This window comes from Zosterops lateralis (assembly GCF_965231275.1).
Source record: "Zosterops lateralis genome assembly, chromosome: 25".
NCBI classification, from domain to species: Eukaryota; Metazoa; Chordata; class Aves; order Passeriformes; family Zosteropidae; genus Zosterops; species Zosterops lateralis.
This window is the reverse complement of record NC_139785.1, coordinates 2,964,573-2,990,152: the sequence shown is the minus strand read 5'-3', so window position 1 is coordinate 2,990,152 and position 25,580 is coordinate 2,964,573. Positions and strand designations below refer to the sequence as shown.

Sequence of the window (25,580 nt, the reverse complement as noted above, 5' to 3'; positions counted from 1 at the left end):
TCCACGCCACCACGGGTCACACCTGCCACCAGCACGCCTGCAGCTCCCAAAAAAACCAGGTTACAAATCCCAGCCAAGGAGCAGAGGCCAGCCAGCACCCCGTGCATATCCATAACAGCAATCCACCCAGAACATCTGGCCAAAAAAACATGGATATTCAACAGGAACATGTCCAAAAACACAAGAGCACGGCGTGGAACTGAGCCCTGTGACACTTTGGTATACAGCTGTCACCCAAGTCCTCGTGGAGCAGGTGCTGTGCCTGCTGCAGGCTGCCCATGGCAGACTTTTCTGCATGAACTAGCAGGAATAACACAACAGCTCTCGACAAAAGTCACCCCCAGGTAGAAGGACACACAAGCCAGGGAAGGTTGCAAATCTATTTTGTTTTCTCAAGGGGGTGTGACAGACCCAGGGACCTTTAGCTGAAGCAATGCCTGGACACAGCAGAGTTTAAATCAAACCTCCTGTCATGTCTGCACCCACCCTCAGCACCCAAACCTCCTCTCCCACTCAGAACCTTCTTCTCTCCCCCAAGACATGGTCCCCTGTTGGGTGTGGCACATACACAGGACCCTTCCCCACAAGGGATCAGGATTTGGGGTATTTTGTCACATCCTTGTGTGCCATTTGGTCCCACCTCCCACAGCTGATCATCTGCACACATAAACGCTCTCTGGGCTTTGGGGCTGAGTCCTTCTCCTTGGGAAGCCAACCAAGAGTTTTGGTTTCTACCCCACAAATACTCCACTATCTGCACACGAGGTGAATGCCTTGAGAAAAACCTTCCCCTGGAGAAGTGGCAGGGTGGTGATTTCATACCTGGACAGACCAAGGGAGCAGGTTTGGGTGTCAGCACCAAATCCCCAGCACCCGTTAACCTTCTGTGTTCTCTTTTTCCATCTTCCAGTTCCCACCAGGTCTGTCACCACTAAAATCAGGATTTACTGCCAGTTCTGAGCTGGTGACAGCACCAATCCCTCCATGGACAGCCCAATTTTTTAGTGGGCAAACAAACTTAAAAGCACGTACTTGGCTCTTCTTTATCATCCCATTCCACTTTTTAATGGCCTTTGTTTATTCCCTTCTCTGACACCCAGACACTTAATTGTGCTGGGGAAGTTGGTCAAGAGTTACAGCATCTCATTAATAGCAGGTACAATGCCATAAATACACCCACAGAGGCAATTACTGCTCTGGAGAACTGGGTCAGAGATACTTTTGCATCCCCATAGGTCGCTTGCCTTGGACTCTGCAGCCACTCAGGGATAACCTACTTACACTGGAGGTCAAGGGCTGAAATAGGCTTCTAATATTAAACAACCATATCTTCATAAAACTTTGCTTTATAACAAAATATCTTATTAACCACAACTTTTCCTATTGGTAGGTATGTATATATCATACAGAAGTGTTGGCTTAAGGGTTCTGCTTATCAGGCAGCAAATTATTTTCGCTACCCAAATGGAAAATACATCTTCAGTAAAGCTCTAGCTTATAAAAGCATCATTTTATGTTACACTGCCAGTATCTCCCTGCTGTTTAGCTTACAGGTACCACGGATCTATGGAAAATCTATGCTACCTATGGAAAATCTCACTCCTTTCCCTATTGCTCATCTCAACGGGGCCAAGAAATTGCTATTTTTGGCAGGGGCATGAGGCACAAATTAGTAACTTTTTTTAAATCCTCCCGTTTTAACCCTTGCTTTGGATAAGGAACTAATCCCCTCTGAACAATCCCCACATCCTAAACCTGAAGACTATGAGATAATAATACTCCATCCCTCCCCACTGATCCCACCCCACAATCCAGGTAAAATGTGAAGAGAAATACACAACTCCAAGAATACCAAAGGAGCTCGGTGATGTGGGCAAAAGCATCCTGGGAAAGAAAGTGCACGTGGGGACAAAGGGAGCATTTCAAAATGAAGGTCAGGAGTTCATGTGTAACTAGAGCCCTCGCTGCACAGCTCCAAAAACTGCTCTGCAGCTGCTTGGAACCAGGAAACTGGGGAAGTCTTGAACTTGGAGCAGGGAAGACACAGGAAAGCGAAACAAGAGAGAGAAAGGAAGGAAGGAGGATCTCAGTGAGCAGGCAGGGGATCTGCTCTGCAGTGGAAAACAGGGACTACGGGAAGCAGCAGCCTACGAGGGGCGCGTGGGGGAAGCCAAGAGAGAGAGTGAAACCTGCTGAACAGCCAACGTGAGTCCAGCTGTTTGATAACTCCTCCACTGCCAGAGGCTGATCCGAGCCAACGCATCCTCCGAGTTCGGGCCCTACGCAGGGACCCCCGGCCAGGGGCCCCGGGGAAAGTGCTAGGTTTGAACTGGTGCAACAGCAACGAACACAAACTTCAACTTGACTCTTCCTCTCTCCCAGGAGAGGAATTTTAGCCATTCCACTTGCAGCAGCCACTGGTACAAGGTGAAGTGCAGGGAGGATCTCTTCAGCATCAGGATGGAACAACGGCCAAACGGGGGAAGCTGCTCTTCAACCCCTTGTTGAGCTGTTGCTCTAAAAGCCCTTCCAACACAGCGCTCATCCACCACCTCCCAAAATTCACTTTCCAACACACCTTTATCCCCACAGGCTGCAAGCACCGTGTGAGATGGGTACAGCAGCCAAAACCTCTTTTTTTTTTTCCCAAAAAATCAGGTGGATATAGAGCGTGCACTTTGGAAAGAAAGTTTCTTTCTGGGAAGTTCTTTTTCTTTCCCCCATTTTGTGCACTCACAGAAAGCAAACCAGTGGAGTGAAGTGGATGCACTAAAGTACCTGAGCTCTGAATCAAGCAGAATACTGATGGAGATCTTTCCTGTGAACTCGAGCACAACAAAAGGTTGAGACAGCACCAAGCTGCAAGAAAATACTACAGCAAGCTCGAGCCACAGTTGGATAGCTAGGCCAAAGGGAGCTCTGGTGGAGCAAAACACCAAAAAATTCAGGAAAAGAAAACAACAGGTCAAATTCTGCACCAAGCTGTCTCCTCCCTTATGGACCCTGGCATTGTTTAGCTTGAACAACTGACCATTCATACCAAATCACGAGTATACCGGAGCATCAAAGGAAACATCAAGGTATTGCCCACACTGAAACACACGTCCTGAAGTCAATTGTCACCTCAAGGTCACCTGCAGTGGATGGTGGGCATGGTTCTCAGATCAGGGCACTTCCTCCGGGCTAAGAAATTACCTGCTACAGAAACACAACCAAACCTCAACCAACCAACCGAAATAAAAACCTTGCAAAAAACTCCTCAATGCATGTGTGTGGGTGTGTGGGGGCGTGTGGGTGTGGGCAGAAAGGCTATTTCATTCTGGGCTCCACGTAGATTTTGTCTCCATCCCGGATGCCGTAGGAATGCAGCGCCCTCGAGCTGTACTTCATCTCCTCAGGACCAAAAGGAGCCTCCTGGTCCAAGTAGAAGAGCAGCATGTTGCTTGTTGACAGCTGCACCACAGTTTTTAAGTGCTTCTTCAGCTCTGCCACAGTCTGGTCGAGGCGGATGGACATCTCCTCCACCTTGTCCTGGAAGTGAACCTCCACCTTGGCGCTGCTCTGAGGCCGCAGGTCCACCACTGCCAAGGGCTCCAGCTTCCCGTACTTGGTCACCAGCTCGTGGTACCTGGGAAATTCAACACATCCACGGTTATGGTGCAGCCAAGGCACATTTCCCAGCTCTGAGTTGATGCTGTTTTACACCAGGACACAAAGACTCCAACTTCAGAAGGCTGAAAATGACTCCTTTATTTTTGGGAATGTCTCTCCTTTTATACTATTTTACTCAGACCAATTTGATTGGTGACAAGAAAACAAACCTCTTCACTCACATCAAGAAGAAGTCCCTCCTAGGGAAAATATGTAAACAAATTTGCCATTACAAAAATATGTCTCTTGTTTACAGAAAATTCCCTGGGAAAGGAATTTCAGAAAACCAAAACACCTCAGGCACAAACCAGGGCTACACTGAGTGTTCCCCACATGAGACAAGACTGACCCTGATTCCAGCCTGAAGCCCCAGAAAGGCCAAGCACTGCAGTCACTCTGTCCCACAGTCCCCAGGCTGCACTGTGGCACTGACACGAGCTCAGGGTCCCACTAGGGAGAAGTATCCTGCTGAGGAAGGTGAAGTTACCACCAGCCTGAGATGTTTGAGCTGACTGGTCTCAAACCAGCTTCCTGACAGAACTGAGCAGCACAATTTGGCCTCCTACAGTTTGAGAAATCCCAGCCGAGGCTGCAGTGGGATTTGGAAGAAAGAGAGGACGCTGTGCTCACACCTCCACACCTCCTGCTCCAGTGAAAACACTTCACTGAAGAGTGCCAGAACCAAGCCAGTGCTCACAAAAAGGACACAACCTTCCATTTAGATTCCCAGTATCTGTGACCTCACGACTTAACTGATCATCAGCCATTCCTGCTGTTTTCCAAAAGGCCAGCTAGGTCCCAAATGTTACACTCCACTGAGCACAGGATCATCAAGATCACCAAAGCAAGGTGAGCTGCTGCACTGTTTGAGAGCTGATAACAAACAGGGCACTTCTTGCCAGCTGATCCCTCACACCTGCTCTAAAACAAGATGGGAATTTTACTAGCAGAGGCACACACTCCACTGTCACCCTGTCCTTGCAGCCAAGTTCTCTGAGTGCTCTTCCCAAGGCCCCTGCAATGGAAAGTCTGTGTCACCCCCGGCCCCCTGGTATCGCTCCCATCGGGCCGGGCTGGATCTCCCTGCCTGGCTGGGAAAGAGGAGGAGTGGCAGCACAAAACACAATGGGATTGGGATGACAAAGGCTGAGAGCTGCCGAGGACAGGTAACGTTTCAGAGCCCCTGCACAGAAAGGGCTTTGTGCTGCTGGTCCCAGGCGGGGGCGGTGTCACAGCCCCGGCAGCGATGGGATCTGGCAGGCTGGGTGACCCCAGGGAGTCCTGCTGGAGGCAGGAATGTTCCTGGAGAACAGCAGCCCCTCTGTGTGCTGGGCACTGAGGTAAGGGCCACAAGGCACTAGGATTTCCCCAGTCCCACGGACACAACCAGAGGGTCCAAAAGTGGGACAGTGCCCTGCTCTCACAGGCACTGGGGCGGCAGGAGCAGACCCATTTATCTGGGAAAACCATTAGTGTTGCAAGAAAACAGCATTCCCCTCCTTTAACCCACCTGCAGGCAGAACAAATGCCAGCACACATGTCAGAAGTGGGGAGGATTTCTCTTTCTCTGGAAGGATTTGCCAGCAGCAACATCTGATGGGAAACAGAGAGAGAGGAACCCCCCTCTTGCTGCTCCAAACCCTCAAAGGGGCCTCCTGTGCCCCTCTGGGACATCCCTTTAATCCTCAGCATCTCTGCTGCTGCAGACCAGCAACAACTTCTGGGCCAGCCACAATTACTGCCATGATTCATGCACTAAGAATGAATGGAGCTGATGGTGGGGAGAGGAGAAAGAGGGGAACAAATTTCAGACAAGCTGAGAGAGAGAACCACCATGAGAGAGCCACAATTATCAAAATATCTGCTGCAAATATGTGGTGGGTCAAGCTGCCTGAAATTTTCTTGTGTTGAGGCAGGACAGAAGGAGCTTTGCAGGCTGTTCTGTAGTATGTAAGCTGGAAAGAAAGTGGGGAGTGTGAGTGACTGGCTGCCCTCCAATCAATCAGGACCAAGGCAGAATGGTACATGGATGTTTTGGACCCCAATAATAGGCACCCTGGAGACTTTTCTAATCACCCCTTGCAGCCTGGCAGACACTGAGGCTGCTGAAGATCTGAGCCTGGCTGAAAGTGCCTGTGATACTCTGCAGATAAACAGTGGAGCAGACAAGCAGAGGGCTCATTAAAACCCCCCAGACACGAGGACGTCACTCCACGAGACAGCCAATATTGGATTGTGCTCCCTATAGCCACGACATCCACAGAGATAAATTGTTCTTTCCATTTCCCTGCCTGCCTGATCCCTTCCAGCTGCAGACAGCAATGCAGCAAGCAGGGGGGTTCTGGTGACAGAGCTTATCACAGGCTGCACCTTGCCAGTCCAGAGGGGGGAAGCTGTTCCCTGTTCCCACCGGGAACTTTTCCCTGCTCAAGTTGTTCTCCCTCTGCTCCAGGCAGCACTGCAATGCAGATGTCAGACCTCAGCCACAACATGTGTGTCCTGATTAGTTTCTAATTACAAACCACTTTTGGAGCCACCACAGCAGAGTTGGGAGCGAGGAAGGGGAAGCTTTAGCAACAAACAGACACAAAATCCCTCTGGCAAGGAATGCCAGGTCTCCCTTCAGACAGGGGCTGCTGATTGTGGGTCCAGGAACTGAAACCCAGCACTGGGGACACTCTCAGACATCTGCAGCCTCACTAGAAAAGAGCCTGCAGTGGCACCCAGCCCCTCCAGGACAGAACAAGCCTCTCTGGTAGCTGCAGAAGTCTCTTGGAAACACTGCACAGATGAAGGGATTTGGACAAAGAGGCCATTGACCATGAAAAAGGCAGTAGCAGTGTTTAAAGGCTAAGAAATCTGAGGGGGAGGTAATTTTTCTAGCATAAAGCCTGGTTTTCTTGGATGGGTGAGATGTCAGTAATCTTTTACATGAGATCCCACCTGCAAACCCACCCCAGTGGTGTGTGGTGATGTGTAACACACAGCCTGTTCCCAAAACCCATGTCCTCGGCATCATGAGTGCCTAAAGCTGGACCCCACTGTGTCCTTCCCAGCAATACATGGATCACTGACATTCTGTCACCACCAAACACATGAAATATGAAAAGTTATGGAAATTAATCCCTTTTGGGAGCAGCACCATGAGCTCACAGTCCCAGTCTTCCCTTCCCCTCCTGCATTCTGTCTCTGCTGTTATCCCTTCCAATATTTCCTTCAATTTTTATGCTTCAAGGCCCTCTCAAATTACAAGTCAGGACTTGTCCTCAGAAAAAGGACCAGCTGTCTTCTCTCCTTCTGCCTCTGAACTGACCCCAGCATGTTTTTAACAAATATTATAATCACTGACCCTATTAATATTCACACAAAATGCTATGCTCTCATTCCTCATTCCAGCCTTCCCACCCCCTTACTGGATTGGCAAGTCAATATCCAGTGTTTTAGAAAAACAAGAGGCATTTTAGCTGAGAGTTAAACAAAGGAAAACACTGAGCAGATTCCATTTGCACCTCTGTCATCCATGCCAGGCCATACCTGTGACCTTCAGTGTGTCCCCACCTCTGTCTGTGCCCTCAGAGTCACACACACACACTCCTGTCCTACCTCTTTTCTTTAAAAAAAGGATAATAAAGCTTTTCTGTCCAAAAGCACAGGAGGGTTTAGGGCTGAGGGCAGGTAAAGGCAGTGCCTGATGCTCCATGGTCCCTCCTCAGCTCATTAGGAGCAGTAAGTGGATGCTGGCACAAAAAAGATACAGACTGAACAGCATCTGTCCAAGTTCATTAGTTTACCAAGATGAACGGATCATTGGATGTACTTTTTTGGCAAAGAAAACCCATCAGACTTGTGATTTGCAGGCCTGAAAGTGAGGGGACAGCTTCCCCTTGCCAGCCACATTCCACACACCAGATGGTCCAGAGGATTGGATGCCCTGGCCTGGCAGCAGAGAGCACGATGTGTCCTGGGCATGAGTGTCCTCTGTGCACTCCCAAACACAGGTGGATTATGAAGGGAGCCACGGGAGAGGCCAAGAAACAATGAAGGTCATGAACTGACCAGTCCTGTTGTTTAATGGTACTTGACACAGGCACTTTTAAGACCAAATCTGTCTCAGGACCCTACAAATCATCAGACAACAATGATATAACAATTTCAGCCCAAACAGACCAAAGAAGCCATGGCCAGAGGAAGGTGAGGGATGCTTTTTTCAAGGAACAGCTGGCACGTATTTCCCATCACCTGGCCAGTCCCCACCCTTCTGTCCCTGCTCTCCACTGTAGGAATTCCTACCTGCAGGAATTGCAGGGAATTCCTACCTGAAGGGGACCTCCTCCTCGGGGAACTCCATGTAATAGCGGATGAAGAAGCGCTCCGAGTCCTCCCGCTCGCCGTCGGCCACGATGCTGCCGTTGAGTTTGGTGATGGATGGCAACCTGCAGGCAACACCAAGAGCCACAGTCAGTCAGGAGGGGAGCCCAGACAGCCTCAACAACAAGGCAAACACATCAAAAGTGCCTCAGCTTTAACATTATTAGAGAATTCCTGCCAGGAAGCTCAGGCCTTGATCCCTTTGAGAGAGCGAGGAAAGTTCCGTGTGATTTGTCGAGAACATTCAAAATTTAACATTTTCATTTCACCACAGATATGCACCACACGTGCACAGATTCGTGGGAGACTCGCAAAATCCCCTGAGAAGCAGAGCAGCCAGATTTAACATTTTCACTTCTCTGACTTTTCCACAAAACGAGCTCCAATCTTTCTGCATTCACACAGAACTTCATCTCCTGCCAGCCTCTTCCTTGGATTACCTGCTCCCACCCCTTCCTTGCCTTGTCACGTTTCTGCTGAGCAGGACAAACCAACAGACCTGGCTATTAGCAGCTTCCTGCGCTCCTCGGTGGTGTAAGACTGCAGCAGAGGAATTCCCAGCAACTTCACTTCCTCCAGCTTGGGGAAAGAGTTTAACTTGTCAATGTCTTCCCAGCAATGCAGACCTGCTCAGGAGGAAAGATTTGTGTTAACAAACACAGAAAACACATCGTGGATCCAAGATAATCAGGCACAGCCAAAGAACATATGTGACAGGAAAGTGTCACTGCTGCTCCTTTGAGAAGTTGGCTTTTTGCTCACGATGTGCTGCTGAAAAAATCGACATTTGCTTACAAGACAGAGGAGCTGAAATCCTCCAGTGCTGTTTCCAGGTCCAGAAGGATGCTCTCCATGGCTTTTTTATGGACCACTCAGCCTTTGGCCTCACTGCTGGGGACTGACCAGCATCAGTGATGTTGTGTCTATAAAGGGATGCCACCTTCAGAGTGTTAAAGTCACCAGCACTCCTCTCATTCCAGGCATCACTAAACAGCCATCAAATGGCTTTACCTCATGTACACAACCACCTTGGGTCCCATTTCTGCTCACAGCCCAGTGGTGAAACAGTCCCAGAAGCCATCCAGGCATTTAATGAAAAAGGTTTTAACTCGTTTTCAGCCCCCTCAAGACCTGACACTTGGCATAACAAAGCAAGCAGGGAGGGCCAAAGAAAACAAAGCTGAGGACTGAGCACAGCAGAGCCCTGATTGTGTGGTGAGATCAACACAACTTGTCTTGGAGTCTTCACCTGCCAGAAACTTCAGAGTGCAGCAGCTTTCTCTAAAACCCCAAAAAAGTTTTAACAAGCTCCTTGGGATTCCTGTTTGACTTTCAGCTCCCAAAACATCAAAATGCAACACAGAGCTCCGAGTTCTTAAGCACCTGGCATCAAAACTGCAAAACTACTTACCAGAGGAGCACTTGTTCCTCGATGAGACAGTGCTTTCAAATGCAGCTTAACAGGCTTTTCCTCCTCTAGTTAAGCTTTTATTACAGGGATTCCTTGATGCTCACATTGTAGGGCATGTTAATGAAGTCCCTTCTACCTGCCTGACACTTCAGCAGCACTGGCACAGCATATAAAGCCGTAAAGAACAAAAGCTGCTGGTGCATGAAGCGCTCCTGCAGATGAATTCCTGGTGTATGTGTCACACACAAACACTCACAGCCCCCACGAGCTGCCCTGCAGCTCCTTCTCTCCCAGCACAGGGTGCTCTTCCCAATATTCCAACTGCTCATTCTCTTGCTGGAGCGTTGGCTGGAAATTCTCTGGGGCTGGAGTGTAAAAGCAGCTTCCAGCATGGCTTATGAGGCTGTAATGACTGAGCACAGATGACAGACAGCTTCTGCTGGGGGATGCTTGATCCACACTGCATACCTGCACATGTCCTCGTTTTACCCGAGATAAAGCAGGGAATAAAGGGAAACTGGGATTCTTTCATCCCCTCCACTGCCAGACATTTATTTATCCTTCCCCAGCCAGGAGTACCTGAGGCAGGGATGGGAAACAGAGGGAAACTACCAACATAAAAAACCTTTCCAGCTCATTTTTGACTAACTGGTCCACGCTGTTCTGACTCATCTTTTGATAATGACTGACTACCCAAAGCAGCAGGAAAACCCCACAGATGGGCAAGTTCATTGCTTGTCATCTTTACAGGAGGAGAGACTCTGATCAACCAACAAAACCCATCCCAGCTTCCAGGCTCTCACCTGACTTGTGCAAGTTGATGGATCTTAGGTTGGGGAAGAGCCTTGCCAGGGAATCTTCTGACTCTTCAATGGTGGTGAGGTTGTTGTTAGCCAGGATTAGTGTGTCCAGTGATGGAAACATAATTCCCAACTTTCGAATTTCAGTCCAGTCTTGAAGGTTATTGTCAGTTATATGGAGTAGCTTGAGAGACTGACAGCAAACTGGAGAACAAGACACTGTTTCGTAGTCATTAAGGCACAGGAAGAGTTCCTCCAAGCTGCACAGGGCAGAAAGGATCATGTAATCAATTTTATGTGATTTTAACACAACTTTCTGTACCAGCTCTGAGAACTTTGGTGCAGAGAAGGCCTTTGAGCACTCCACAGAGAGTGTTCCAACTACATCTCTGCTCCCATCTGTATCTTCAGAGATTAAAAAAGCCTTTTAAGTGTTCCCTGAGTCTCTCCCAGTATTGTGTAACAGATTGGTTGGGGTTGTCTTCTAAATCTGTGCCCAACAAGCCACAGCTCCAACGGTGACTGGGACCTGCTCCCAGTGCTCAAAACTTAATTTAAAATGGGGTTTTGATACAACACTGATGATGATTTTTCCCCCCACATCACTGCCATGGATTCCCATTAAAGAAAGAGCAGGCCCCACTAAGTTTTTAGTCAACTGAACTCTCACACTCCCAGAGAAGTGTAGCTTGGCCACACAGGACATTCTGCTGCCATCACCTCTGCTCACAAAGCCACACAAAGAGGGATCTGTCATCAAAACAAACCCACTGAGGACATCCATGGCAGCAGAATGCCAAGGTGGCCCGTGACCAAACCACAGAAATCAACACCTCAGCTGAGAAAAGTGGGATGAAATATTCCTTGACAAGTGGCCAGACCCTCAGAGGTACCTCCCATTTAACAGGTGTGCCCTGCACCATTCACTGCACAGTGACTCACAGGGAAGTGTGACCCTCCCACATTTTTGGGGTCATTATCCATCTCTGGTATTTAGGTTTGGAGGAAGGAGGAGAAGGCCTGGGCTTTGCAGCACCACCCAAATGTGGTTTTTAGAACAATGCAAAGCACTCACACTCACAAAGGAAAACATCCCTTTTTCTCTAGTGCTGTTTGCATCCTCACAGCCCCCTCATCCCTCACCACAACCCAGCCTTGTCCTGAGTGCAGTAAACCCCCAGGCTTACTCTGGTAACTCCTGCAGGATGGTGTGCACTGTTTCCCAGGAAGCTTTGCTGTTGTTGAGCACAAGTTTGCGGACGCCAGCGAAAGACCCAGCGCAACTTCTCTCTAAAACGGACAAACTGAGAGGGTTGGAACTCAGGTTTAGAAACTCCAAGTGGGGGACGTTGGACACAATTTTACTGACCTGAGTGGGGAGGGAAGAAAAGGAAAAAAAAATTAGAAAGAAAGAAATGTGTATCAGGCAGAAATCGGACCTCTGGCAATAATATCCCACACCTCCTAAAAGGGGCCCTGTAGAATCACCACAAAGCAGTGATATGGGGAAAAACATAGGGATATCTACCTGTAATTCATACTCCAGCCATTCCTGATCTAGATGGATTGGTTAATTACTCATTCTCCTCAAGAGTTCATTTAATTACACTCTAGGAGCAGCTTGATAAGAAGAAGGCAGTCCCTTGGGAGAGGCCATAAAATCCACCTGAACCCCAAGGCTGAGCAGGAGGCAGCCCTCGCTCACAGGGGGCCATGGGCTCTTCTCCTGCCTCAATGGCCAACAATGAGCACTTGTCCAGCTTCCCACTGCTCCCCACAGAGCTCAGCCAACTCCTAATTCCCTCCTGGACTGGGGAACTGAGTGGGAAGCAGCTTCCAACACCAGCGGACATCAATGCAGGAAATAATCCTGAGAACACCTGGCTGGAGAGCTCCAGCCCACAAAGCTTTGGGATGGGCAGAGATGGGCAGCCCATGGCACACAGAGATCAATAAATGGCCCAGCTGCTGGCAAAGGGGGATTGTCTCATGAATTCAAGTGTGGCCAACATGAGGTAATGAGTCTGCCTCACTTCACACCTCCTCTCTCTCAGGTGATGACATGGTTTGGGTGCTACACCTCAGGAATTAAGTAGGCAAACTGGATGACATCAGTCCAGCAGCACCACAGGATTTAGGGAAAAATGGCTTATGTTGGATGATTGGAAGAAGGGTATTTTTTCAGTATTATACTAAAATAAGGAAAGGAGGCATTAAAGTTCTTCTTAGTGGGTATAAAAAGCTGTTGTATAAGGAACAGTGATGACGCTCCTCCTGCCTGCTGAGAACAGGGCAGGCTGAAATTGGCTGAAATTGCAGCACAGGAGACTTAAATTACACAGTTTAGCCTGTGAGGTTATTAGCTAAGCATGGGAACAGGCTACCCAGGGATCTGGAATCCCCAGCACGGGCAGGTTTTAGGGGTGGGGAGATATTTATCTGGTGTGGATGGGCTGTGAAAACTTAATCCTGTCTCAGAGGAAGGGGCCAGCACACACAGAAGCCTTTCAGTTCCAGGGCAGCCTGAAGGACTGAACACAGAGCAGGGTGTGAGATGTGCAGCCTGTGAGTGACCAGTGTATGACCAGATGTGAGGTCAGCCCCACTGAGCTGGGACACTGCAAACACTGCATTCCCTCCCTGCTTAAAGACATGGCACAAAACCCCATGATATCCTGGTTTTTTCCACGTATTTCCAACAATAAACACTAACATAAAAGCAGAGCATAATCCAGTGAGGAACTTAATGACACTTGAATAGACTGAGATTGTTTCACTCCTGCTACATTGCATTTATTGAGCATTATTTCATCCAAGCACTTCAAAGGATTTTACAACAGCATTTAGCATTAATTAATGAGGCTGCAGAAAAACCCTTTATGGTAAATATTATTAAATCTGTTCTGCAGATAAGGCAACAAATGTGGAGAGGGAATAAATACCTTGCCCACCATCACAGTGGCAAAACTGGGAATCAACTGCCAGCTGCTCTGCTAAAAACTAAACTCCTCATTAACTTCTTAGTATTAGAAATGCCAGTTCCACTGCTCTGCATGATGATATAAAATAAAAATACAGATTTTTCACCCACAGGCCATGACTGTAAATCACAAGGTAAAGGAGTGAAGTGCCACACTGGATTAATTTCATCACATGTATTGCTCAGTTGCTGTCGCAGTAAATAAACATCACCTTCAGAAATGAGAAAGAAGCCCCAGAAATGGAACTCTCATCAAAGCAACGCCTTTGCAGCCAGTAATAGCTGTGAAAGGCACCCAGTAAGGTGCCCATCACCATTTTACCTCGTGCCAGTCTTCCAGTTTGTTGTCAGAGAGGTCAAGCTCAAAGACGTGGGCGCAGAAGGCGGCGATCTCGTTCTCGTCCCCGGCACAGGTGATGCCACAGCTGTTGAGCACCAGCACACTGGGCAGGTTCAGGCGGTCTGGCACAGGGGAAAACAGAAGCTGCCTCTGCTCAGGACTGCCTTAGAGCTACAGAATCCATCCCCAAACCCAGCCAGCAAGAGAAATCTAGCAGTAGTGTCAGAATTTACACTGATTTCAGGCTAAACACGGATTTTATAACTGACACCATCCTCAAGTCTTGGTTGTAAACATGAAGTATCACTCCTATCAGTGCTCTTCAGTTCCTCCACATATTTCTGTGTATTTCAGGCCTGTCCTTTGTCATTTATGGCCTCCTATCAGTCCTTGCCACAACTTCTGCTCTTCCCCAGGCAGCTGCTGCTGCAGATAGGACACAGGACTAGGGGAGTGCCAGACTCACTTATCCTCTTACCCTGAGCCCACGTGGGCCCAGTAACAGCCAGGAGGTATTTAAACATTTCTTAGGAGGTATTTAAACATTTCTTAGGAGGTATTTAAACATTCCTTTCAAAGGATTCCCTTCCCAAGGTTCAGTGTAGAGTATTCATGCAAAAACTCAGGTCTCTGCTCTGCCTTTCCATTTCTGCTTTGGTTTTGCTCCAGCTCCTGCTCAGACAGGTAAATGTACTCAAAGCTACAAGCAAGGACTTGGACCTCAATCACAGCATGCTGTGCTAAGGCTAAACCATGACAAAAAGCTGGGGGTTGGTTTGTAACAGGAAACAATTTCCACACAAGAAATCCAGGCTGAGGCGAGGCAGGCCATCAGTCTTACACTCGCTCATGTACAACATGGCTTTCCCACCTCTCTGGAGTACTGAAATCCATTAAAATCCAACCACCAGCTTTTTCCTAAGTAGGTGGCCCCTTTTCTCCTTAACACTTGACAGCTGCACGACTAGAAAGGGATTCTAGCAGCAAACAATTACCTGGAGTGATCTGGGTTTCCAAGTTTTCTGGCTCACAAGTGGTTTTGGTTTCTAAAAAGGACAGCGCGGCACTTTGGGAATTACCAGTGCAGTATTTGTAAGTCGTGTCTCAGTCACATTTTAAGATGTGGCCTCTTTTCAGCACCCAAACAGCTCAGGTGAGCAGGAGAGAGGTAAATTTACTGCAGGGAGGGCACTGCCTGAACATTCCATCAGGCCATTTTTCTGTTCTTGTTCATTTTGAGAGCGTTTTATCCTCAACTGAACTCAGGCCCTTTTTTCTCCTCTGTCAAACCCAGTTATTGGAAACTTCATCCAGCTGATTTCCATGGCTATTTTCCCCTTTGGGGCTGGTTATGACACAAATTGACCTGATGGATGTTTGTATTACTCCTCCAGATCACGATGGGCAAGATGTGTGACACAAAGAAAGGGCAGCTCTGACGGGATCAATGCAAATCTCAGACCCAAACCAAGAATTAAATGCCAACACCAGAGCGTGAGGGAAGACCAAAAGGATCTAGTTCAGAGGAGATGGTGACACAGATTCTGCAGTCTGGGAGGATGTCTCAAGGACATCCATGAGCAGCCCAGAGCTTCAGACACACATCTGTCTAAATTCCCTCAAGGCAGAAAGGTCAGGAGCACAGCAGAGGGGAATTCTCCACTAGGTCACAAAGAATTTGGTGCCTTGAGAAGACAAAGTGCACTGCAAGTTCACTTGGCACAAAAGCAGCCTGGCTGGAGGTTCAACAACTCCTCACTCTGCTTGAAATATGCCCCCTCCTGTGCACACTGAGCTCCTGTCCCTGCAGGCATCAAAGCAAGTTGGTGGCATGGGAAACAACCTCACATTTAGATATTTTATGTATTTTTAGGCCACCTCTGCCAAAACGAGTGTTGCTGCAGCCAATAATAAAATAGGATCAGTGGCCTGAAGAAAAGTTCAGGACTGATGAACTCTCAAAACACAGACTGCACAGGGCCTTAGGTCCATCTTCCACTCACAAGGCTAGAAACTGGTGATCTTGAGGTCCATTCCAACCCAAATGATTCTGTTCTATTCTCTAATTCTGATTCTGTCGTGCTGTAGAGAACTTTGGTTTTTTCTACCTTTGTTAATTCCAGTCTCTCAACTCTGGTAGAAAAAACCCCATTTTTTTTTTCTGGGCAATTCAAGGTGATTCCTCTTTCAGCTGATGCCTCCCAGCACCCTCCCAGATGGTCAGAAAGATGAGAATTTACCTTTCATGGGTGAGCCCTGTGGCGTTGCAGGGACATGCACCCCCATGCCAGGCCCACGGCGGTAGGGGAAGTTCTCAGGGCTGTATTTCTCACACAGAACTTGCATGAAACTCCTTCCACTGGGCTGGTCCATGCTCCCTTCTTGGACTTCTGGTTAAAGAAGAGAAAAATAGAGTATATGAGCAGGCAGCAAGTAATAACAACTTCTAACAGTGGTGCTTGAGAACACGGGGAAAGCAAGCAGATGGGTCGGGCTTTATTTCTGAGCTCCAGATCATCCAACAGATCCTGTTTCAAACTCAAGATTAAAGTAAAACATTACTTGAACCCAAATCCAGAGGGTTTGGTGCTGTACAAACACAGCATTACAGGCCAAGTTCAAGATCTCCTTACCCCACATGCTCTTCTAGGATAACTTCAGGCTGCAAAAGGTGACTTCTGTCCCTGTCACTTGTGCCCCTCCCACGAGGACTGTGAGAAATGCACAGCTCTCCTCAAACACATCTCCAGGGCAGGCAGGAGGGGAAGGAGCAAACAGCTGTTTGTGAGGAGGAGATTGCTCCAACAGCTGTTTGCCAACTTCCCCTTTCTGCTGTGTCACCCAACATCCTCTGGCCAGGCCGAGAGGCAACTTCTGCCAACTGCATTCTGCAGCTGCCTAATGCATCTGGGAGATAATAACTGTGCCCTTCATATCTGGGCATGGACAGAACAGCACAGGAAGGAGGCCTGGCCTCAGCACAGCCTGCTGAGCTGCCTGCAGAGATACTGACAGTCAGCTGGGAGTGTTTTTGGCACCAGGAGCCCTCCACGGCCGGGGCTCTGCCCTGCCCAGCTGGGACTCAGCTTCACTCTTTGCCCTGGTTTTCCTGTGCACTTGGCATTTGATGTGTTTGTCACACAGGAGCAGAGGCCATGAATGAAGAGATTGTTGTTTCCAGAGGTCTCCTGGTCCTGCTACCCCATCATGGGCACAGCAGCACAATCCAGAACGTGCAGGAGCCAGTGCAGGTTTCCTACACTGTACAATGAGTCACAGGGCAGCTTTTCCACTAATTACTGCAAAATTACATTTTTAAACCTCAGGCTGGGGCCACACATTCATTGCAAGCCATGCTGGTAATCTTGAATTAAAGTTTCTTTCCCTTAGACTTGTTACAGGCAAGGATATAAATCTAGATTAGATAAAATTCTAAACAAAAGTTTAGATTTCCACTAAGGCTCCCTTTGCTGAGAATCACCTGTTTAACAAGTTCCACTTCACTTCTTCACGACCAGACCACCTAAAACCCACCAACCAAAAGGATTTGAGTACAATAAGCAGCAATTGACTGAAGCATCTTATCATTTTTATATTATATAAAATTTAAATACCACAAATAGGGACCTACAGGATTAGTCTTAAAAACAAAAACAAAAACAAAAACAAAAAACAGCATTTTCGTCTCTCAACAGCTTGGTTGATTCATAGCTCAAACTTGACTCATGTCACTACTCTACCTAGAGTCAAAAAATAAATCCTCAGACTGGAGTTTGATGGGAACAAGGCATTTAGTTTTAGGCTAAACCATTCCACATGGTACAGGAACAATCTGCACTGCCAGCCAAGGCTTCAGGCTGAAAGGCCTCGTCCCAGAGTGGTTTGGGAGCTCAGCACCATCCATGGACAGACAGACAGACAGGGCTCTCCAAACACACATTCAGACCTCCTGGTCTGGAAATTCTGGAACTCCCATGTGCACAAAGCCTTCTGCCCTTCACGTGGCTTTTCCACCAGCTCCATCCCTCTTTATCTGCTGAACAAACATCAGCTGGAAATTCCACAGGAGAAACTCACCTTAGAGGCAAAAAAATGGTGTTTTCAGCTACAGTGTGAGAGCAATCCAGAACTGAGAAGAAAAAACTGCTGACATTTACATCCAACAGCTTTGAATCCCCAACATCTTCTCCCTCAAGCTCCACTTTTGAACATCAGTGCCATTGAGAGATGACAAAAATGTCTTGGAGGGGGCAGTCACCTTTCCCACCTCCCTTCCCGTGGGATTTGACATCCCCTGTAATCATCAGAATCCCTACAATTGCCTGGGAGCAGCAGGATGTGCAGAGGGAATGACGGGTTTCAAGGGAATGCTGTCGGCACAAGGGCAGGACAGGGTGACCTGCAAGGTGCACGTTCCTGAGTGTGTCCCTGCTGACAGCACAGGGAGCAATTCACGGCTTAAAATAACTCCGGCTTTTCTAAATGACAGCACAGAGTGCAAACGAGCTGCCTGGGCTTTGGGAGGTGTCAACAAATGGCCTTTGTTGTTGTATTTCAGTGCTCTGCTGCAGGGCTGTGGCCCCAGGGAAGAAGGACAGAGAATCTCAGAATGGTTTGGGTTAGAAGGGACCTTAAAAATAATCTTATTCCAATCCCTCATTCCAACATCTTCCACTGTCCCAGGCTGCTCCAAGCCCCATCCAACCTGGCCTTGGGCACTTCCAGGGATCCAGGGGCAGACACAGCTCCTCTGGGAACTCTGTCCCAGGGCCTGCCCACCCTCCCAGGGAGGAATTTCTCCCCAATATACAGTCCAAAGCCACTCTCTGACACTTTGAAGCCATTTCCCCTTGTCCTGTCCCTCCAGGCCCTTGGACACAGTCCCTCTCCATCTGTGTCCCTGCAAGCACTGGAAGGTCACAATGAGGTCACCCCAAAGCTTTGCTCTCCAGGGAAACAATCCCAACTCTCCCAGCAGAGCTGCTCCATCCCTCTGACCATCCTGGAGCCTGGCTGGACTCTCCCCAACAGCTCCAGCTCCTGCCTGTGCTGGGATTCCCAAGCTGGAAGCAGCACTGGGAAGTGTCTGGAAAGAGGAGCACGACACTGACTTGAGACTGATTCCAGGGAAACCCAGTTTTCAGGAGTGAACAGAGAACACTAAAACCAGCATGGAAAATATTTCCATGCCCTGTGCTGGGAGCCTTCCAGGAGAAGAAGAGACCCTTCAGGAGAATGACATCATTAATGACATGCTAATGAAATTCCAGTGCCACTCAAATGCCTTCGGGGCACGTCCTGGAACAGTCACACACCCAACACATCCTGACACGTTTGTACACACGGAAAACAAAGCCAGAGGAAGGGATGAACCACATAAAAATCCCCCTGCAAGGAGCTGGAACATCGTTCTCCCCAGACATGATTCAGGGAAATTATTTTTGAGATGATCTCGAGAGGCACAGAAGTGAATCACAGAATGGTTGGGGCTGGAAGGGGACCCTGAAGATCATCTAGTTCCACCCCTCCGTGCCGTGGGCAGGGAAATCCAAGCAGGATTTTTCAGGAATTGTAGCAGGGCAGGGAGCCTGCCCCTCTGAGCCACCAGGACAAGCCACTCAAGCAGGTACAACTCTGTCAAGGCCCCCATCAAACCCAGCAGGGCTGTTTGCTCCCACACCACAGCACTGAGGAACCAGAGAGCACAGAGGAGACACCTGAGTTATCCCCTGGCACATTCCTGGCCCGACTCTGACCCTGTCCCACTGCACCAGCAATTATTCTGCTCGAAATCTCTGTCTGTGCAGAGCCAGCCCCGTCCCTGTCCGTGCTGCCGGGCCCCGGGGCAGGATGAGCTCACTCACAGCTGCCTCTGACACCTGGGGGTCTGCAGCCCTGAGCCCCCGAGGGCTCTCCCTGCCCCTCACACGGCCTGAGTGTGTCCCCATCCCCTCACACTGCCTGTCCCTGTCCCCTCACACCGCCTGAGTGTGTCCCCATCCCCTCACACTGCCTGTCCCTGTCCCCTCACACCGCCTGAGTGTGTCCCCATCCCCTCACACTGCCTGTCCCTGTCCCCTCACACCGCCTGAGTGTGTCCCCATCCCCTCACACTGCCTGTCCCTGTCCCCTCACACCGCCTCAGTGTGTCCCCATCCCCTCACACTGCCTGTCCCTGCTCTCTCACACCACCTGAGCCTGTCGCCATCCCCTCACACTGCCTGTCCCAGTCCCTGTCCCCTCACAAAACCTGTCCCTATCCCCTCACACAGCCTGTCCCCATCCCCTCACACCACCTGTCCCTGTTCCCTCACACAGCCTGAGCTTGTCTCCAGTCCCTCACACAGTCTGAGTCTGTCCTCATCCCCTCACACAGCCTGTCCCTGTCCCCATCTCCTCACACGGTCTGACCCTGTCCCCTCACACAGCCTGTCCCCATCCCCTCACACCACCTGTCCCTGGCCCCTCACACAGCTTGAGCCTGTCCTCTCACACAGTCTGTCCCTGTCTCTGTCCCCATCCCCTCACACGGCCTGAGCCTGTCCCCATCCCCTCACACGGCCTGTCCCTGTGTCTGTCTCCAGCCCCTCACACGGCCTGTCCCCATCCCCGTTCCTGTCTCCGTCCCCCCACACGGCCTGAGCCTGTCTCTGGCCCCTCACACGGCCTGTCCCTGTGTCTGTCCCCATCCCCTCACACAGCCTGTCCCTGTTCCCCTCCTCTCACACGGCCCGTCCCTGTCCCCCTCCCCTCATACGGCCTGTCCCGGTCTCCTCACACGGCCTGTCCCTCTCCCTGTCCTCATTCCCTCACACGGCCTGTCCCTGTGTCTGTCTCCAGCCCCTCACACGGCCTGTCCCCGTTCCTGTCTCCGTCCCCTCACACGGCCTGAGCCGGTCCCCATCTCCTCACACGGCCTGTCCCCGTCCCCTCACACGGCCCCGGGCTGGCCCCGGCTGACAGCGGCCTCCGCGCTCCCGCACCGCGCGGCTCCCGGGGCCGGGGCCGTAGCGGGGGGGTGCCGGGCGGTGCCGGGGGCTGTTGGCCGCCCCTGCTGTCCCCTGTCCTCCCCTGTCCCCCGCTGTCCCCCGCCCCGCTCACCCAGGCCCGCCGGCCGCGTCCCGCATCGACCCGGAAGCAGCTCCAAACATCACGTGACGCCGCGCGCGGTCACGTGGCGGGGGCGCGCCCCCCGTTGCCGCGGAGACGGGGACGCCGATGACGTCACCGCTGTCACCGGGGAGGGTTTTCCCCGGGATGCGCCGGGAAGAGCGGAGCCAGCGCACCGAGGAAGGGACCCTGGTGCTCTGCTCGGCCCCGGGAGCCGCATCGGGAGCGCCGAGTCCGGCCTGGGCTCCTCAGCACGGCAGGGACAGGGACAGGGACAGAGACAGGGACATCCTGGAGCGGAGGGTGACAAAGGTGAAGGGACACGAGGATCTCCCTGGGTTCAGGGACCTCACCCCTGCCTGTCGGTGCCTGCAGGGAGGGCTCCGAGCTGCCAAGACCCAACAGTGGCACAAGGGGAATGGGCAGGGGCTGATCCCAGAAATTCCACCTGGGCAAGAGGAAAAGCTTTTATTATTCAGTGACCGAGCCCTGAACAGGCTGCCCGGAGAGAACGTGGAGTCGCCCTCACTGGAGAGATTCCTGAACCAGCTGGACACAGCCCTGTGCCCTGGGATGGCCCTGCTGGAGCAGGGAGCACCAGCTGACCCCAGAGGTGTCTCTGTCCTGTCCCAGTCTGTCACTCTGGGGTGCCACACTGAGATGGTGCCAGGCCCCCTGCAGTGCCAGGGCCAGCTCTGGGCACACCAGGGTCCTGCTGGAGCCAGATACATAAAATTACCAAAAACCTGCAAACCCAGAACCATTGCACGTTCAGGATGTGAAATGGCAGCAGCAGCTCCTGCAGCAGCTCCAGCCCTTTGCTGGCAGTGCCCCTTACCTGTTCACCCCTTTCTCTCCTGTTTACTCACTGCTGGCACCTCCTTTTCTGCAGTGGCTGGTCTAGGACAGGATTATAGAATCCCAGCTTGATTTGGGTTGGAAGGAACATTAAATCTCATCCCATTCCACCCCTTCTGCTAGCCCAGGCTGCTCCAAGCCTGACCTGGGTGATAAATCATGCTGAGAGTGAGGACAAACCCACCCAGCCTGGTTCCCTATGCAAGGCAGGAATCAGAAACTGCCTGAACCCCAGCCTGTCCTGCCTGGCCAAGCCCGGGGAGCTGGAGGAGAGCTGCCTCAGTCATGGCTGAGTGCCTGCAGTGCATCTCCCCGGGCTGTAACACCACCGGGACAGCTTTATCCTGTTACCCCGAGCTGTGCACGCTCCTCCGAGGCTGCAGGGCACAAAGGCAGCATTGTGGGTGCCACCCAGGCACAGGACAACAGGAGCTCAGCCCCAGCCCAGGGCTGGGTTAACTCCTGCTCTGCCGAAATTCCTGCCCCACTTCGGGCAGATTTGCACCCACACAACTCGTGCCAGGCCAAGGAGGCAATCCTGGGATCCCCGGAGCTAAAGCAGAGCACTGACAGTTTCCCAACAGAAAATCTCCCTCCCAAGAAGCAAAGCCAGGCCATTGCCAGAGCTGGAGCCATCAGCACATCACATTAACCCCAGCTCCAAACCTAAAAGCGGTAATAGGCTTAGTCATAGAATCTAATGAGCTAATCAGAGGTGCCCAAGCCTATTACCAGAGCTAGAACACAGCTGCACTGTCTGCCAGTCCTGCTTCTCTAACAAAGCCCAGGGCATTTCCTTCAAGACCACAGTGGAGAAAACCTTGTCTGATGCCAGGGTTGTGAGACTCACATCACTGTGGCAAATTGACCTGTGTGAGAGGGCTCAGGGCTTTCCAGGGGTCACAGTCCACCTCACACAGACCATCCCCACCAGCAGCTCTGCTGTGTGCCACCTGCCACCCCCACTGTCCTCCTCCTCTCCATTCCATGGGCCTGTCTGCCCTTTAACAGAGACAAAACCACTTGGGTGTTCTTCCTTTTTACCCTGTTGTCACAACACTGGCTTTATTTGGTCCCAGCACAGCCGAACATTTCCTTGCTAACACTCCTTAAAAAAAAACCCTTTTTTTTCCCCCGTGCTCTGAACGGCTCATTTGGTCCTTTCAATACATTCCGGAGACAGAGCTTTGTCTGCTCCTGGTTCTCCTTCCCCCTCTGCTCCTGGGATCTGTTTCAGCACAGATAAAGAATTCCATTGCATCCAGGGGCCAGCCTCTTTCCCTGACAATCCTCACGGTTTCTTTTTGCACTCCATTGAGCTGCTGGAAGGCAGGATGGAGCATGTTTCACCTGGTGACTGGCACCACAGTTCAGAACACATTTTAGGGGCTGGTTTCTATAATTACAGATGGATGGAGCAGATGTGTCTGTGTTAAACCTCCACCAGGTCAGCGCTGCGAGTGTGAGAAAGTGGCTGCTGTACATCAGAGCCCATTTCCACAGAGCCTGGACAGGTCAGGGAATTGTTAACACAATATAATCTTCCCCCCTCTGGGGACCAGTTTGAATCCAGCCCCAGCTGACCCAGATCCCGAGCGCTTATCGCGTCTGGCCGTGTCATTGTTCGGGTTTGGTGTGTCCATCTCCCCCTCCCTGGCACACAGGTATCCTCTTGCCGAGGCTTTCAGCAGCCCTGCTCCCTCCCTGGCAGGCTCCCCTCTTTCCCACAGCCGCTTCCCCGGGGTTCAACAGGCCATGGGAACTGGGAGAAGTGGGATCAGCACGTCCTTTCCTCTGCCTGGCCGTGCAGGGGGTACCAGCAGTGAAACCTCACACCACCCTCACCCCACTGACATGTCCGTGTGAGGGGACACAGCCACCAAATCTGAGTTATTTTCATATTTTTGGAGCTGGACCTGATTAAACTCAGCAAGCAAAGCATCCTCAATATCTGAAAATAATCCTGTCCCAAGCCTGCCCTCATTGCTCGTGTTTCTAACACCACAAATTAATGTCACCCACGACTGTCACTGGGGGCACTGGCCAGGGTCTGAGGCCAGAAGGGAATCACATCTAGAATAAAAGCCACAAGCTCCTCTAATTTCACTGCCATTTGGTCTGAAGGGCGAAAAAAAAAAAAAAAAAAAATCCCTCCCATGTATTCCTGAAAAATTACCTGAGATGGAGAATCAAGCCCAGCCTGTGAAAAATCAAACAGCTAATTACTCACTGTGCTAATGAAAAAAAAAAAAATAAAACAGGCTTTTTTTCCCAGCCAGAGTGAGGCATCTAAACCCAATTAATTCCCAGCTCACACTAATAATGTTCAAAAGGTCTCACTGCACGCGGAGCAGGAGTGTCACTGTCACACTCAGGGACACAGGGACACCGAGGTCACCCAACTTCCCCGGGTCACACACACGGATAATGGCAGCAGCAGAGGAGGAAGGAGCATCTTTTAGACTGTGCTGCTTATCAGAATACTTCTCCCTATATTAAAAACAGCAGAGGTTTTAGGGGGAGGGCGGGGGAGAGGATTTAAATCATGCAATTTTCTATTTCTTTTCTGTAGCTATTTGATCCTTTCAACTTTTGGGTCTGGCAAATGCAACTTCCTTCATCCTTGGAGATTATTCTTCAATTCCTCAAAGAGGCTTCAATTTTCTCGCAAATCTCTCTTCCTTTCACTTAATTTAAACATTTATGGCCAATTCCATGATTTAATAATGAGAAATAAAATTGGAGATTTACTAAGTGTGGAGAGAAGACCTTTCATTCCAACTGAGGATTAAGAAGGGAGTTAAAGGTGTGAGCCCTGCTAGCCTGGCCTGAGCTCCAGGAGAGCCCAATCCTGATGGATGCTGAGCATTCCCAGCTCCCCCCCAAGCCAGGGAATGCTCAGCACAGTACATATTTGGCCCCTAAAGACTCAAGCAAGCTCATAAATCCACAGCAGAGCCGTTTCATAGATATTTTGTTAATAACTTTAGAGCCTGACTTCATTTAGCACCAGCGCCAGCTGATCAAGCCCAAGCTGCTCCTCGCCACGCCATTAATTTAAGGTAACTGTTCACTGGGATCTTTGGTTCCGCACAAACGCTCCCCAAATCACTTCCTCAGCCTCCGTCAATTATCCGAGACTAATGCACCTTGAAGTTACCTTTTAGAGCAAACATTTCTCTGTGGCCATAACTCTCAAATATTATCAGAGACCCAAGGATGGGGATGAGGCAGCTCTGGGCGTCAGAAATTGAGGCTGCGCGTTCAAACGGAGAAATCAGGAATAAATCAGTGCTGCTGGAGCCTCAAGATCGATTGCATTTTCCTAATTTGGCAATTGCTAGGCATGCTCAGAGGACCAAACGGGCCTTGAGCCTTTTATGCAGCTGATTTCATTTTCTGGATGGCTACTATTAGATAAAGGCAGCTTTCTCAGGTGCTGCTGCCATGGCGCGGCTGCAAATGAAGTCTGGCAAATCAAATCTCCCCCACTCGGGGCCACACTCACTCAGCCGGCTGCTGTCACCCTCTCCATCACTGTGGGGACCCTTCTGGGTGCTCAGTGCAGGATGCAGCTGCCCTGCTGTGCTTGGGAGAGCCCCAAACTCACTGTGACCTGATCTGCCAGCTCTGTCCTCTCCTGTGGTGGGGTGTCCTCACATCTGGAGGTGCCACAGCACAGGCAGTCACTGACCCAGCCTGGGCATGGATCATGCTCAGAGCCCTTCTCCAGCCAGCCCTGGATCTGTCCCCGGCCTGGCACATTTCATCTCGGACCTCAATTTCCATCCTGTTCACTCAGACCAAAAGGGCACCAGCAGACACAAATGAGCCCAGACATGGAAAAGGCTGAGCCTCTCTCTGCCAAATGTCCTGGATTTGGAGCTCTGATGAGGCAGAGAGGTGCCACTGCTGTCTGAATTTGGAAAGGGGCTTTGGCTGGGAGAACAGGCCAGAACAGAGCTAGAAGCTGTCTCTTCCCATCTTCTGTGTGTGACAACTCCATTACAGGTCTGGATCCCACTTGGAGAACGATGCTGGCTGCCTCTGTGGGCTGCCAGA

General features: G+C 50.4%; 1 protein-coding gene across 6 annotated transcripts; it reads right to left on the bottom strand.

The window, feature by feature from the left end:
• Positions 1 to 3,309: 3,309 nt before the first annotated feature.
• TBCEL (tubulin folding cofactor E like) lies at positions 3,310 to 20,710 on the bottom strand (the record flags this gene model as incomplete). Of its 6 annotated transcripts, none has more annotated exons than XM_083878080.1 (8): positions 20,652 to 20,710; positions 15,791 to 15,940; positions 13,533 to 13,672; positions 11,418 to 11,599; positions 10,234 to 10,490; positions 8,519 to 8,645; positions 7,968 to 8,084; positions 3,310 to 3,628 (listed from the first exon to the last, which is right to left on the bottom strand). In XM_083878080.1, the coding sequence occupies exons 2-8, from the start codon at positions 15,921 to 15,923 to the stop codon at positions 3,310 to 3,312; spliced, it is 1,275 nt and encodes a 424-aa protein (XP_083734206.1). In that variant the 5' UTR covers positions 15,924 to 15,940; positions 20,652 to 20,710. The 6 variants fall into 6 exon arrangements, with proteins under 6 accessions (XP_083734206.1, XP_083734207.1, XP_083734209.1 ...); XM_083878081.1 differs by having other exon boundaries at positions 15,791 to 15,937; positions 20,652 to 20,679; XM_083878083.1 differs by lacking the exon at positions 20,652 to 20,710 and adding an exon at positions 17,628 to 17,819.
• Positions 20,711 to 25,580: the final 4,870 nt, after the last annotated feature.